Genomic DNA, 14,164 nt, shown 5'->3' with positions numbered 1-14,164 from the left:
GCAGGGCAGTGAAATGGCGGGGGACAGGGCGACTTGTAGGCGGTTTGTTTGTGGCCACCCCAAACGGGATTGAGGCGTCTGGCAATAGATAGATAGATCCTGTGGTTATTGTGCACTTGGTTATAGTAGCTTTTGTTATCACTGCAGGATGAAAGTCTGCATTCCTGCCATTATCGTGCATTTTTCAGCTAAAAAACATCATTATTGCTCACCTGAACTATGTTCTGACAACAATGATGGTGTAGTATCTGTGGCTTCTGATGGCTTTGAGAGTTAAAGATGAGGCACTACGCAAGGAGTTAATCCCAGGTGATGAAGACCATCATCTCTCCACCTCCTAGCTACAGAATGCCTTACTTCAGGCCCATCTCAGGTCTCCCTGTGTTATGTGCTGCTTCCCTTTTCATCGTTTTCTAGTAACGTAACCATGCTTATGTTTGTTCTGATGCTTACCATAACAGTATGTACACTCAATCCTCGAAAATCGCGGCAATTTGGGTCTGGACCACTTCCGCGATTTACAAATTCCGTGGTTTATAAATAATAACTCTTATGTGAAAAATGAATTTGGGTCTGGACTTTGGCCAGCCACCCCCCACAGCACCCTACCTACACTTATCTAGGCACCATCAAACACAAACATACAATTTAGGAATATTCAGTGCATGTATTTAATAGAAATAAGCAATGTTAAGGGATCTCACCTTAATCCTGTGACAAAATTGCTTAAGTGAATGGAGTGGGGTGGTGTTGGGAAGAACTTAGAACCTCTCAGCACTTGTTCTTCCCAAACTCTTTCGCCAGCTTTGAAAATTTCTCTCCCCTTTCAACACGACGAATGAGCTCCAAACGTTGACTGTACAACAACTGCAGCAGCTTCTTGACGCCATACTGCTTAGAGCGCTTCACTGGGGGGTCGGGAGGGGCCATGGCAGGTAGGAGGTGGGGGGGAAAGTTGCACAAAAAAGGCAGTTAGCTCTCATACTCCAGGCGACAGTCTGTAGTGTGCGGACTGGTGAGACAAGAACAACAACAACATGGTGGCATTAGTATGCACAAATGTCACCAGGGACGCTCGTTGATTGGTTGTTGGGTCGCGATTTTCAATTTTAATGCCGCAGTTTACGATTCTCCTCAGAAAAGGCCCACTTCGATGCCTAGGTCCACGATTTTTGTGACTTAACGGCGATTTAAGGGTGTCGGCAGTCTGACAGCCACTTAGCCGTGATTTACGAATCCATGATTTATAAACACACGATTTACGAGGATTGAGTGTACGTACTTTAATGGGTATGATTTATTGTAAGTGGGAAATTTTGGTTTTATAGATGGGATGTCTGGTACCAGTTAGGATAATTCCCATAGGCTCTGTGCTTTTTTTATAGCATTATTTCATTATGATGCACTTGGCTGAGTACAAATTATGTACAGTAACCAAAGGATCACGGGAGATAATTCCCGATGTCACTAATCAAGGAAAAACTGCCACTCTTCACCAGATTATTTAATTTTCGACATTGATGTCAGTCAACTAAACCCTGTTCTTTTTATGTACCCTCTGTGTCACTGTAAGAAAGGGAGAAATTATGACAACATTTTTACTTGCTGCTATAAGGAAGAGAGGCTGTAATATAGTTAAATAGGAGCAAAAACTGATTTTGGGATGGATATTATTCTTTTCTTCCTTAAAGATCGATAAGCTTTATTTCTCATCTATTTAATGTATTTATTCAGGAAAACAAAAATAATTAGGTTTATAAAAAACATGCAATGATTTTTCATTACGAAATATTAGCATGATACACCTCAAGATCGTACTTTTCGACCTAAACAATAATCTTTGTGTGTCGTCTGCGCCGCTGGACCGGGGTTGCCAGGTTGTTCCTTTTTAAGGCTGAATTTTTCAAATTAGGCTTTTTTTTTAAGTGGCTGGCTCCAAAAAATAGCTGGTTGGCTTTTTCTTATAATTTGTCTTTTTTTCCTAATGTGTAATATATTTTGATAACTTTGAAGTGATCCTTTATATTACTTTTAAGATCACAAACTCAGCTGTTACAAACTAACTTCATATTCCATCAAATGAATTAAAGAAAAGGAAGTCCTTAGTTCTCTTTCTGTCACAAGCAGTATCTCCACACAACTTCGACTTTAAACAGTATACAATATTCGTATGAAAAACTTTGCAGATTTTCCCCAGCATTTTTCAGATGAAGCATTGCTCTTATGAAAACTAAATTATATGGGTTTCAAACCAAACGTGCAGCTAGATACTTGTAAATATGTGATGAACACTCTCATACCTGGTGTGTTTTATGGCTTCTAGTAACAGTATTACTGCAATTATCACACTAAAGCATATCTTGGAAATTAGAATAACTACTGAAGAATAATATCAATAATATCATGAAGAGCTTACATACGGTGTATCAATAACTATCACGGGAGAGATGTTAGAAAATATGCGACCTGTGGTCTTTGCAGAAGTAGCCCTACTTCCATATTGAACTAGCTGGCGATCACTGACAACTCTTAAGTTAGTGCTGCTGAGAGTTTGTGGTCTAGTGGGTCAAGGCACTCCAGCCAGATGTATTCCATGAGGGTTTACATTCACGGGATTTTGAGGTTTAATATACAGTACATGTACAGTAATATCAGTTAGGGGAAAACAGCTGCTCACCTCATCTTAGGTTTGCTACATATATATTATTATTTAGGGGCAAATGGTTACCTCACTTAAAATGTTTGCAGTAATTGGCTTAACCCCAGGCCTGTATGCTCCTTATAGGGCAGTAAAGAATTGGGTGATGTTGGTGAAGATATAGTGTAGTCAGTTTGCTTTTGCTGAATACAGTGGAATCTTGCTTGTAATGACTTCCACAGTAACGTTTTTGGCATTAATGGTAAGTTAGAATAGATACCCATTTTCTGTAATAACTTTTGGATTCACTCAAAGAACGGTTATTTCGCGAATGTCAAGTTGTTATAATACAAATATGTCCATAACAAGATGAGGAATGATACAGACGGACAAGAAGAGATGAAAATGTGAGCAGTTGCAAGGAGGAGAAGGAAGATCCCCTCCTTGCCACCTCCCCTGACTCGTCAATTGTTGTCCCTTCCACTTCCACCGCCCCACGAGATTCACCAGCCACCTACCCCTCCACCTCCACAGCCCCACTTGACTCACCTGCTCCACCTGGCATACCTGCAACCCCCACCACAATGACTGTTGCTGCATTCTGGGAGAAATGGAACATTCGATAGGCCATAAATTTCTTCATCAAAGCCTAGAATAATACAACACTGGTAACTGTTAAACATGTTTGGTAGCACTCCTGCCACAACTCAAGTCTGCTGAGACAGAGAGAGAGCAACCCTCAGAATTAATGACTAATGATTGGACTTGAAAATCAAATTTCAAGAAAATACCAGACACAGTATAACCACTGAGTGAATACCTGCCATCAGTCACTCATTACTTGCTTTCTTTCACAATGCCAGCCAGCTGAGGAAGAACAACAGAGAGGGGTTGAGTATATGAAGGAGCTGATGACATTGGAGACTTTTCTGAAGATTTTGACTCTGTGGAGTTTGATGAAGTGTTGACAGAAGTGGGTGACCCTGGCACCAGAGGCAGGAGTGGGGACGAGGCCAACCAGGGGACAGGGGGTACATCACAGTAGTCTTCATGCACAAGCCTTGAAACAGTCATCACACCAAACATCCCATTAACTCCTTTCAGGCGAGTTTTATATTACTCTTGACGATCTAATAACTAATCTTATTATTTCAGCTAAAAAATTAGTGATAATAGGGCTTCAAATGGGAAAAATGGGTAAAAGTCCTGGGGTGGCGACACCAATAAACCCTTTATGCATGTTTTTGAATGTCACACAATTAATGATTTCTCTAATAACGGAGTTTTTCTGGCACCATTTAGACGTTATTGATGAGATCCTACTGTACAATACAGTGCTAAGATTTATTTGCATGAAACTTGATGAGCCTAGACCTGAGGTAGCACTGTGTCTTGTTGGTTACTGTAGTCAGTATTATTAACCTGAATGAAGTGGACCACTTTCATGACTTGAATTCCAGGATCAGCCTCCATAAAATTTGATGAGCCTTAGTTTTTTTTTTTTTTTATGCGAGGAAGAAGGAAACAAAGGCTGCGAGCCCGTAATTTTGTTCCTTCTAAGAGAAAAACAAAATACAAGAGAGAGCCAAATTCAAGATCCGATCATTTCGAGATGCCTGGACACTGCGTTTGAAAGACTGGAGATCATAGGGAGCAGGAAATACAGACAGAGTGAGACAGTTCCAGAGTTGACCTGTTGCATAAATGAAGGACTGGGAGTAACGGTTAACTCTTGCATTAGAAAGTTGGACAGAAAAGGGATGAGAGTTTGCTGCTCGACGGGTGTTACGTGCCCATCGTAGAGGTGGAGGAATGCATGCAGACAGTTCAGAGGAGCAGTGACCATTGAAGTAGCGATAGAAAAAGGATAAAGATGCAACAGTGCAACGAAGAGACAGAGGTTGAAGGGAGTCTGTAAGAGGAGGAGAGTTAATGAGATGAAAAGCCTTTGACTCCACCCTATTGAGAAGAGCTGTATGTGGGGAGCCTCCCCACACATGAGAGTTGTACTCCACACAGGGGCAGATAAAACCCCTGTTAGAGTCAACAATTGTGCAGGGGTAAAGAAGGAACTGAGTTGGCCTAGCAAACCTAGTCTTTTGGAAGCAGATTTTACAGATGTAATATGATCTTTCCAAGATGAATCCCAAGTAAATGAAACCCCAAGTATGTTCAAGGATGATGCTGGATTAAGCTGAATATTATTAAACATTAGTTGGTACACCTGTGGAAGATTTTGTCGGATTGATAGGTGTAAAAACTGAGTCTTTGATGCATTAAAAACAACCAGATTATTTTTACCCCAGTCAGAGATGCGAGCCAAGTCAAACATTAGTTGTACCATAGCGTCATCCCTTTTTGTTGAAGTAACTGCTGAGATGGATGTTGCGGGAACCGAATGGAAAGGTGAAGGATGGAATCATCAGCGTATGAGTGGATAGGGTTAGATATACAGTTTAGAAGGTCATTGATGAATAAAACTAAGAGAGTTGGTGATAGGACAGAGCCATGAGGAACACCACTGTTAATAGATCGGAGAAGAATGATGGCTGTCTACAACAGCTGCTATAGAACGACCAGAAAGGAAGCTAGAGATGAAGGCACAGATAGAAGGATAGAAACCATAAGAGGGCAGTTTGGAAATTAAAGATTTATGCCAGACTCGATCGAAAGCCTTTGAGATGTCAAGTGCAGTGGCAAAGCTTTCACTAAAGTCCCGAAAGGAGGATGACCAGGAGTCTGAAAGGTGGGTGAGAAGATCGCCAGTGGAGCGTTCCTGATGGAACCCATACTGACGATCAGAAAGAAGGTTGTGACAGGAAAGATGCTTTAAAATTTTTCTATTAAGAATTGACTCGAAAACGTTTGAGATACAGGATGTTAAAGCAATTGGACGATAGTTAGAGGGTTGGGAATGGTCACCCTTCTTTTGGACTGGCTGAATGAGAGCAAACTTCCAGCAAGAAGGAAAGGTACAAGTTGATAGACAAAGGTGAAAGAGCTTGCCTAGGCAGGGTGTAAGCACAGAAGCACAGGTCTTGAGAACAACAGGAGGGACTCCATCAGGCCCATATGCTTTATTAGTATTGAGGCTAGCAATAGCAGAAAATACATCAGCTGAAGAAATTTTATTGTTATCCATGAGGAAGTCAGAGGGAGGAAATGATGGAGGTACAGCACTGGAATCGTCTAAGGTGGAATTGGAGGAGAAAGTGTGAGCGAAGAGATCTGCTTTATCAGTAGAAGAAATAGCTACAGATCCATCAGAGTAGAAAAGAGGAGGGAAGGATGATGAGGTAAAGTTGTTAGAAAGGTTTTTGGCAAGGTGCCAGAAGGAGTGGGAAGAATTCGAGTTGGAGAGTTGAGAGCATTTATTACGGATGAAATTATTTGGTTACTGGTCAAATTGACCCACCAAACTGACTTCACTTTGCAGTTAACTGAACAGCAAGGGGTTTAGGGGTCTTTAAAAAAAAAAAAAAAAAAAAAAAAAAAAAAAAAAAAATATTGCTTATCAGTCGCTACCAAATGTCTCCCATTCTAACTTTTTTCTGCATATGTGCACTAAATGACAAAAAAAATGCTTATTGAATGCCATTGCTACCTACGAAACAAATTCGCAAATTTCCTCTTGTTTACAAGGGAACCCTATGTCTTCCCTTTATTTGTTTATATATCGTTTTTCCACATGCAGGAAAAAAAAAAAAAAAAAAAAAAATGAAATTCCATTCCTACCTATAGAGCAGAGTTCCATGTGTCCCTCAGTTTACATGAGACGAATGACATGTAATGTTTGGAATGCATCACAAAGAATTCAACCATGTATGTTTGCAGGTTTACGTAGCAGCTACACTGGATCGGGAGAAGCAAGCTGAGTACACCTTGATTGTGATGACTACTGATGGAAAATTCACTGCCAATACCACAGTTACTGTCACTGTCATTGATGTTAATGGTGAGCCTTCCTCTTCTTTTTATGAGTAATGGTATTTAACCCCCTAAATTCAGGTGATGTCATTTTAAATCTTTTCTAGTAGTACAGTATAATGGTGAGACAGAAGAAAGAGAACGCAGGAGTGGCTGAGAGAGTGAGAGAGGTATGGGATGACATATTTGGCTGTAGGCAGTTCTGTCATGGTCAGCCCCAGTTGATGGTTTCGCAGGAGGGAGCAATTGGTGAAGATGATGATGATGATGGTAATAATACAATATTTAATTGGCTGTTTGGTACTGGTGAATGATTTGTTGTTGGTGTATAATGTACATAACTACATATATTTGAGCGGTCATGCAATGTAAGGTGTTCTTATGCCAAATCATAAAACGCCAGAAAACAGGTTCAGACTTAGCAATATTCTCACGACCTTAACTTTTTACATTTTGATGGTAGAACTTTCATTTTTTTTTTTCCTAGGAATGGTTTTTCATTGTAGATTGTGGTTCTTATAATATTTGCCCATGTCTGTGATATTAATGTTAATTAAAAGTAGACGGGGGCACTCATCATCCACTCACTCAATGTAGTGCTGCTTTCTGGTGACTGCACTTTCCTCTCTTCCTTCCATCATTCCTTCCCTCCACATCAGTCTTTATTTCTTTCATTCTTTCCTCTTCCCTTTGTCTATGGGTGACTTTACACTGAGTGACAAGCCAAATGGTTTCCTGTCCACCAGGAAACCATTTACTATGCTGGATGATAACCATATAACCAAATAATGGTGGTTGGTGGTTTAATGGGTAATTAAGGCGCTTCAGTTGAATTGAACCTGGGGAGGTTTATATCCAAAGGGTGGTTGGGATTTATTGCTCATGTAATGCCACTCAGGGGTGAGTGAGGCTGGCCACTCTCATCTTAAATGTCAGACCAACTTGCCTAGTCCCAGACTCCTACACTTCTCATGGGGCAACATGGGATTGGATGATGAATGAATTTTTTTTTTTTTTTATTAAGTTTTATTTTGCTGAACATTCAACCCATTTTCTGGGAAAACTTGATTGCTTAAGCAGAAAACAACATTGATTAGAACAAAGATAGATACCATTAATCCTTTAACTGTGGGGATGTCGGGATCGTGCTGTGCCCGTCCCGCGGGGATAATCGTGCTCTGACTGACTTTTTAAAAATACTTGTCAAAAATCAGTTATTAGTCCTAGAATATTATAATTACAAATGCTTATGGTACATACCTTCAGCTTTCTCCTGGGATGTTTGTTGAGCCTTCGTCCTTTACCGTAGGACTTGTGGAGACTTCTGAAGTTGGGTAGTGAATTCTCCACTTTACACATCCCAATATCCCGTAATATGGTTACCACTGCCTGATAGTATCACTACGAACACTATTCTATGAATTTCAAGTAGTTTGGAATCCATATTAAAAAAAAAAAAAAAACTGTGAAAGCAATGTAAATTACGTGCACATACGAGCTTTCCACCCGCACTCGTTCCTCGTTGGTATTCTGAGGTGGAGCTGTCATTTATAATTCTTAAACACACTGACACTTTATATTCCTAGTTCCTTATACACTTATTTGTATATACAATATTTATCCATAAGTTTCCTGCAGTACTAGTAGTTTATTTAAAATCCAGGCATTCACTTTCTCGTTCAGTAAACTAGCGTAGAGAGTAAAGCTTTCACTTTCACTATCATTACTCCAAGTATTTATACTCATATTCTTATATTACTAATTATTTACATTTTGTTTACATTTTATGTTTTATTTACATTATTTACATTTCTATTTACATTTTCTATTTTATTTACAGTATGTTATGCACTGTCACTTGCAGTAACTTATAACACTATTTTCCACTGTACAATTATATGTACATTCATTGCTTTCACTTGCTATTTACACATTATTTACATTTCCACTTGCACTGTTTTAGAACTTGGGACACAGAAGCACTCATACTGGGGGTTTCTGTCACCATTTCCACCACTGCTTCATCCCACAAGTCACCAGAAAGATCGTAGTCACTGTCCATCATAATCATTGATAAATTAGCCAGTTCACGTTCCAGGGCAGTCACTCAGCCCTTTACCCCTTCTCACACGAGGTTTAGTAGGGGTAGAGGTCACAGGGCCCTTTGCAGTGGGCTCAGAAGCGGTGGAAGTGGACGGGTGCGAATCAGACATGGTTTCACCTCGAAAGACGACAGTAAACTGAATGATGTGGCATATATGGGCAGGGAAGGGTTGGCAATGTCATTGTGGTGACAGCTGCTAATTTATATGCTATGAAAAGATTGGCAGAAAATCTAGACAATACATAATAAATTAGGTAGTTCCAGCTGAATGTAAATATCACTTAGGCTTCTTCCTTCCTTTCTTCTATACGGTATATTTTTATTAGGAGAATAGGTCATACGACATATTTCAGGAGATAATGGAAAATTAGCGAACGATTGCACGTGGGGTGTTGTCAGGCGATAATTAGCCCATTCCAGATGTATGGCAGTATCAATTACCTTTTCTCTTTCTTTTATATATTATTTTGTATAAGAATATTGCATAGGGCACATTTCAGAGGATATATTGAGTGGAAAAATCCGTCCAGGATTTGCATAGCGCAGCACGGCTGGGCAGGCAGGAGGAAAGGGTAATGGAGGGGAAGTAAGGAGGGGAGTCAAGGACAGGGGAAAAATGGCTAAATTGTCAACAATGGATGGGAGTACAGATGACAGTAGCAGCACTGACTATAGCTGGACACTGGTAGTACTGGTAGATGATACAAGCCACCACTTGAAAGCCCGGGCAAATTCAAAATAACACAGAAGCACAAAAGTGATGCCCTGCGGCATGATCCCTTGTGCCTGAGCATCACGCAAGTGATGCCTCACGGTTCAGGGGTTAAACAATATGAATGTGCTATGGCCCCCCAAAATCATATTGATATAGAATGACCACCACAAAACCACAGCTTCTGAGTGCCCAGGAACATTTTCTTCGCTATCACCAGCATGACAGGACAGTGTTACCCCAGTAATCACACACAAAACTCCATAAAAGTTGCAGAAAATGGCTGTACAACAACAAGAATTCCTCTTTGTGTGCTACTAACAGAACACAATGGTAGGGACTGACAAGTGATATGGCAAAAATTCCAACCAAACACGACCACATATGGCTAACCAATCAGTAAACAAGGCTCGCGGCCCCGCAGCGTTCTCATTGGATGCAGCCAGTACATGCACACACACACAGGGAAGACGCGCTCCTTCACCCCCATACCACCACAGCAATTGGACGATGTACAGTACTTTTTTTGAAGAAGTCTCGACTATACTTCTGATAGAGGAAAGTGTTTTCATCCAAGACCACATGATAGAGTATAGGTGAGAATAGTGTTATCCAATAAAAATGCATTTTCTGGCTGGTGGTCTGTGAACCCTTTCCAATGCACAGCCCCTCTTGTGTACACCTTGGTCCCAATTAGCGCGTGATCAGATTGCACGATTCACAAATAGTGCGAGTGGTCTCTTAATATCTACATATCTACAACATCTGAAATTAACAATGCTGTTGAAGCAACACAACAAAAGATGTGATTACCACAGCATCTATCGAGGACACATTACTGGAGGCGAGACAAGAGGAGGTTGCACCGATGTCAGCTGCACCAGAAACACCAGGAGAGCTTTCCATGATGCAGATCAGCCAAAAATCTTGGCTACTGTAGATGCCTTAACCCTTTGGCCGTGGTGGCCATGACGACAACCTATGTGCTCAGTGCGTACAAAGAGAAAAAAAATGGTTTGTTTCCAACTCCTGTTTTAACCCACTTATCCTTAATCTTAAGACCTAAAATTTTTCAGACAAGCTTCAACCTTTCTACCATCATTTGGAACAAACGCATGTCTGCAGGTACTTCCAGCCTGGAGAACGATTTGAGAGAATACAAGGAGTGTTTGACCATCTGACACAGGAAATACCCCAGCGAGGCAGAAATTTCCACCAAACCCCAAGACTTTTCGTACAAAATAGGGTTATTGGCATTTTGTGTCATCACAATAATAATAAAAATAAACACTTCTAGCCAGTCTCATATGATTTGATTACGATATTCCACAGCGTTTATGCTAGACTATAGTGAAACAGTAGCAGTGTGAGGAAAATCATTACAAACTGTATAAAACTTCATGAAAGGTATTCATTACCTCATACTTTTATGAAACTTACTTATATAATGTCATTTATGAGTCATTTCATAGCATTGCTGCACAGCTTGCAACCGTAGAAATGTTCACTAGCTAATGCGCTTAGCATGTGACTTCACTGATTATTGCAAAAATATCACTAAATCACTTGTATTTTATCACAGTAATTCACAATATACAGTAATCCCTCCACTATCCAACATAATAGAGCCATAGGCATGTCCGGAAAGTGGTCCTGTCCGGATAGTGGGCACCAGCCTCCTGGACTTGTACTTATGGACCCTAACTCAGAAAAACACCTATACAACTCCCTCTGGACATGCATAGCACCTATTTAAGACCCAAATCACGCCAATAAGAGACATAAAAGACTGAAATAAATGCAAAAGAACCATAAAATGAGGTTTTTGAGGTAGGTTTATACAATATTAAACATTCTGGGTACTTACAAGTCCCTGGCTCCTGGACTAGTAGTTATGGACCCTAACCTAGCCTAACTCAGAAAAACACCTCCCTACTGCACATGCATAGCACCTAAGACACTACATATTCACACCAATAAGGGACATGAAAGAGTGAAATGAGGTGTTTGAGGTAAGTACAGTATGGAAAATACAGTACAGTACTGTATGAAACATTCTGCCTACGTACAGCAAGTCCATGGCCATCTTGATGAATAACTGCCTCAAAGAATCTGACGGTAAGAAGGATTTCCTGAAGCACTTGCAGTACACTGTTCATGAAATCTTGCACTGAACTTAGTCATTCGCACTCAGAAGTCCATTCTCTTCACACTGCACACTCTTGTCTTACTTATGCTCCATTGTAACTTAATAAGTGTTACACTCTGCACTTTAAGTCCTTCCACTCATAAAACCAATTTCAAAACAAATCACACAAGTTTATTAATGTTAAATTTTGTCCAAAAATTGTTTGTCTTTTCACTTAAATTTCTAATTTCTTAACAATACTGTATGCACTGTTTTTCTTTCACTGCACAACACTAAATTCCCGTGTGATCTAGTGGAGAAGTTCTTGGCGTTTAATCACTGTCAGAGTCTGAGAGTATCGCTGGGAGGTGACCTAGGGGTGTGTCGCTGGGTCGTGGTGATGGCGTACTCACTGCAGACGACTCAGAAGATAGACGCAAACTCACGTCGATCGGTGACTCCACCATGGCTGATGTGCTGGGCTGTGGCTCGGAGCATGAGGGTCTGTCTTGGGGAGGCAACGGAGTGGGGCCAGGGCTGGGCATAGCGGGGGTCACGGGCCTGAAAAAGCTGTCAATCATTGATTGACGCAAGGAACGACGATTTTGACGATTTATGATGCGCTGCCTGAAAGCACGCACTTCCTCCACAAGTCCCAAGGGCCCCATCTCCCTGTCGCAGTCCGGGTGTTCCAGGTAGTCCAGACCGAACTCTAGGTGTTCCTGGAGTGCTCTCAGCTTGGGAATGGCTGGAGTTGTGTCATGCTGAGAGGAGTCTGCATCATCATCGCCGTCCTCATCGGAATTTTCAAGCTGGATATTGACACCTGCAACTGAAGATGCGATCTCGATAGCAGACAATGTCTGATACCCAGGATTGCCCTCGTCGTCATCCAATCACTCATGCACTTTGTCCACATCAACATCGTCCCCGTGCGCACATAGACGTGCATGGAAGTCATCCACGTCGAAACCTAGGAAATCGTGCTCCACATCCGTTCCGAGAAGCAGACGAGACCAACCATTTTCTAGAGTCTTGACAGGGATTTCCTTCCATGCACTGGTCCAGTTGTAAATGGCAGACTTGATGTTGTAGCGGCGAAGGTTTTCCAAAGTCCGCTGGCCCCGCGTGTCCCGTCCCTCCCTGCGCTCGTCCTCGTCCTCAGGAACAACCAACACCTCGTCCAGGAACTTCGGTCGGTATAGGCGCTTCGTTGCCACGATCACTCCTTGGTCCATTGGTTGGATGAGAGCAGTAGTATTAGGTGGCAGAAACATGAACCTAATGCAGCCATTCTCAGCCACCAAGTCCTTGTTGCACGGGTGGGCAGATGCATTGTCGAGGAGAAGGAGGGCCTTTACCTGGTCGCGTGGGATTCCCAATGTCTTCGTCTGTAATTGATGACCTCCTTGACAAATGGCGGTGGAACCAGTCTCTGAAGATCTTGGATGTGAACCATGCCTTCAAGGAATGGTAGCAGACGACAGGGAGGACATCCATCACCCCACGAAATCACCGAGGTTGCTTTGAACGGCCAACAATAATGGGCTTAAGCCAGTGCATACCGTTAGCATTGGCACAACACAAAGCAGATATCCGTTGCTTGTGGAGCTTGCGGCCAGGTACACGCTTCTCTGTCTTCTCGGCTAGAGTGTTCGTAGGCAAAGGGCGATAGAATAAACCAGTTTCGTCAGCATTGTAGACTTGACCGAGAGTGAGGTCCTCCCTATCGATCAAGCCCTTCACCTTGTGCCGAAACTCTTCTACTCCATCCTCGTTGGTGTCCAAAGCTTCGCCATGAGACTTACGGTTGGTAAGGCCATGTCGTAACTTGAACGCAAAGAGCCAACCTTCGGATGCCATGAAGTGTAGGGCATTGTGAAGCCTTGCGAACTTCTCAGCAGCAGCCTTCAGCGCCCTACCACATCCCATCACACCAGCAGCACGTTGCTGTCAATACCAAATCAACTTGGAGCGGTCGACTTCAGCAAACTTGGGAGTAAACATCATCTTCCTCGTCACATTGTGTTTGCTTTTCGACGAGAAGTCAGGCGTGTACTGCATGAGTTTGTCTCGGGATCTCTTAATGTCAAACAAAGTAGATCGGGCCAGGTTGAACTCACGGAGGATGTGTGACGAAGACCATCCCGCATCTACTTTCTCCAATATCTCCCGCTTCTTCTCCAGAGTCAGAACCACTCTCTTCCTCTCCTTAGGCGGCGGGGCCATCGTCACACACACAAAGGAGAGGCCCGAGAGCAGCAGGAGTGCCTGCAGCAGGTAAGGCACCACCACAAAAGCGAGCACATGGGCAGACATGACGACGAGGTTCACTCACGACAAGAGACAGGCAGGAAGTGGGGAGGATTCAGGGGCACTTTAGCGGATGTCAGAGGAATGATGCACTACAACAAAGCTGTCCCGTGCCGCACGCGTTAAGTTCAAATTACGGGCGGGAATTTTTTTTTTTTTTTTTTTGGGGGGGTGGTGGGGGGGAGGGGGATTGGATCCCGGGACGATTATGTCCGGTAAGTGGGGATGTCCGGAAAGTGGGCGTCCAGAAAGTAGAGGGATTACTGTATATATATATATATATATATATATATATATATTTACAGTAAAACTTCAATAAAATGGACTTCAATAGACCAGAAT

At 42.1% G+C, this 14,164-nt stretch overlaps 1 protein-coding gene across 1 annotated transcript in view; it reads left to right on the top strand.

Moving 5' to 3' along the window:
• Nucleotides 1-14,164, top strand: part of LOC145415452 (fat-like cadherin-related tumor suppressor homolog) — a 693,356-nt gene that overhangs the window by 464,384 nt on the left and 214,808 nt on the right. Inside the window, exon 33 of the mRNA XM_080284728.1 lies at nt 6,473-6,593. Coding sequence (XP_080140854.1) covers nt 6,473-6,593 — 121 coding nt within the window. The remainder of the gene's footprint in view (nt 1-6,472; nt 6,594-14,164) is intronic.

This window comes from Coenobita brevimanus, chromosome 102 (genome assembly GCF_032717465.1).
Source record: "Coenobita brevimanus isolate Jiangsu-jjx chromosome 102, ASM3271746v2, whole genome shotgun sequence".
Taxonomy (NCBI): Eukaryota; Metazoa; Arthropoda; class Malacostraca; order Decapoda; family Coenobitidae; genus Coenobita; species Coenobita brevimanus.
The sequence above is the reverse complement of the archived record's forward strand: the minus strand, read 5'-3'. Positions and strand labels throughout refer to the sequence as shown.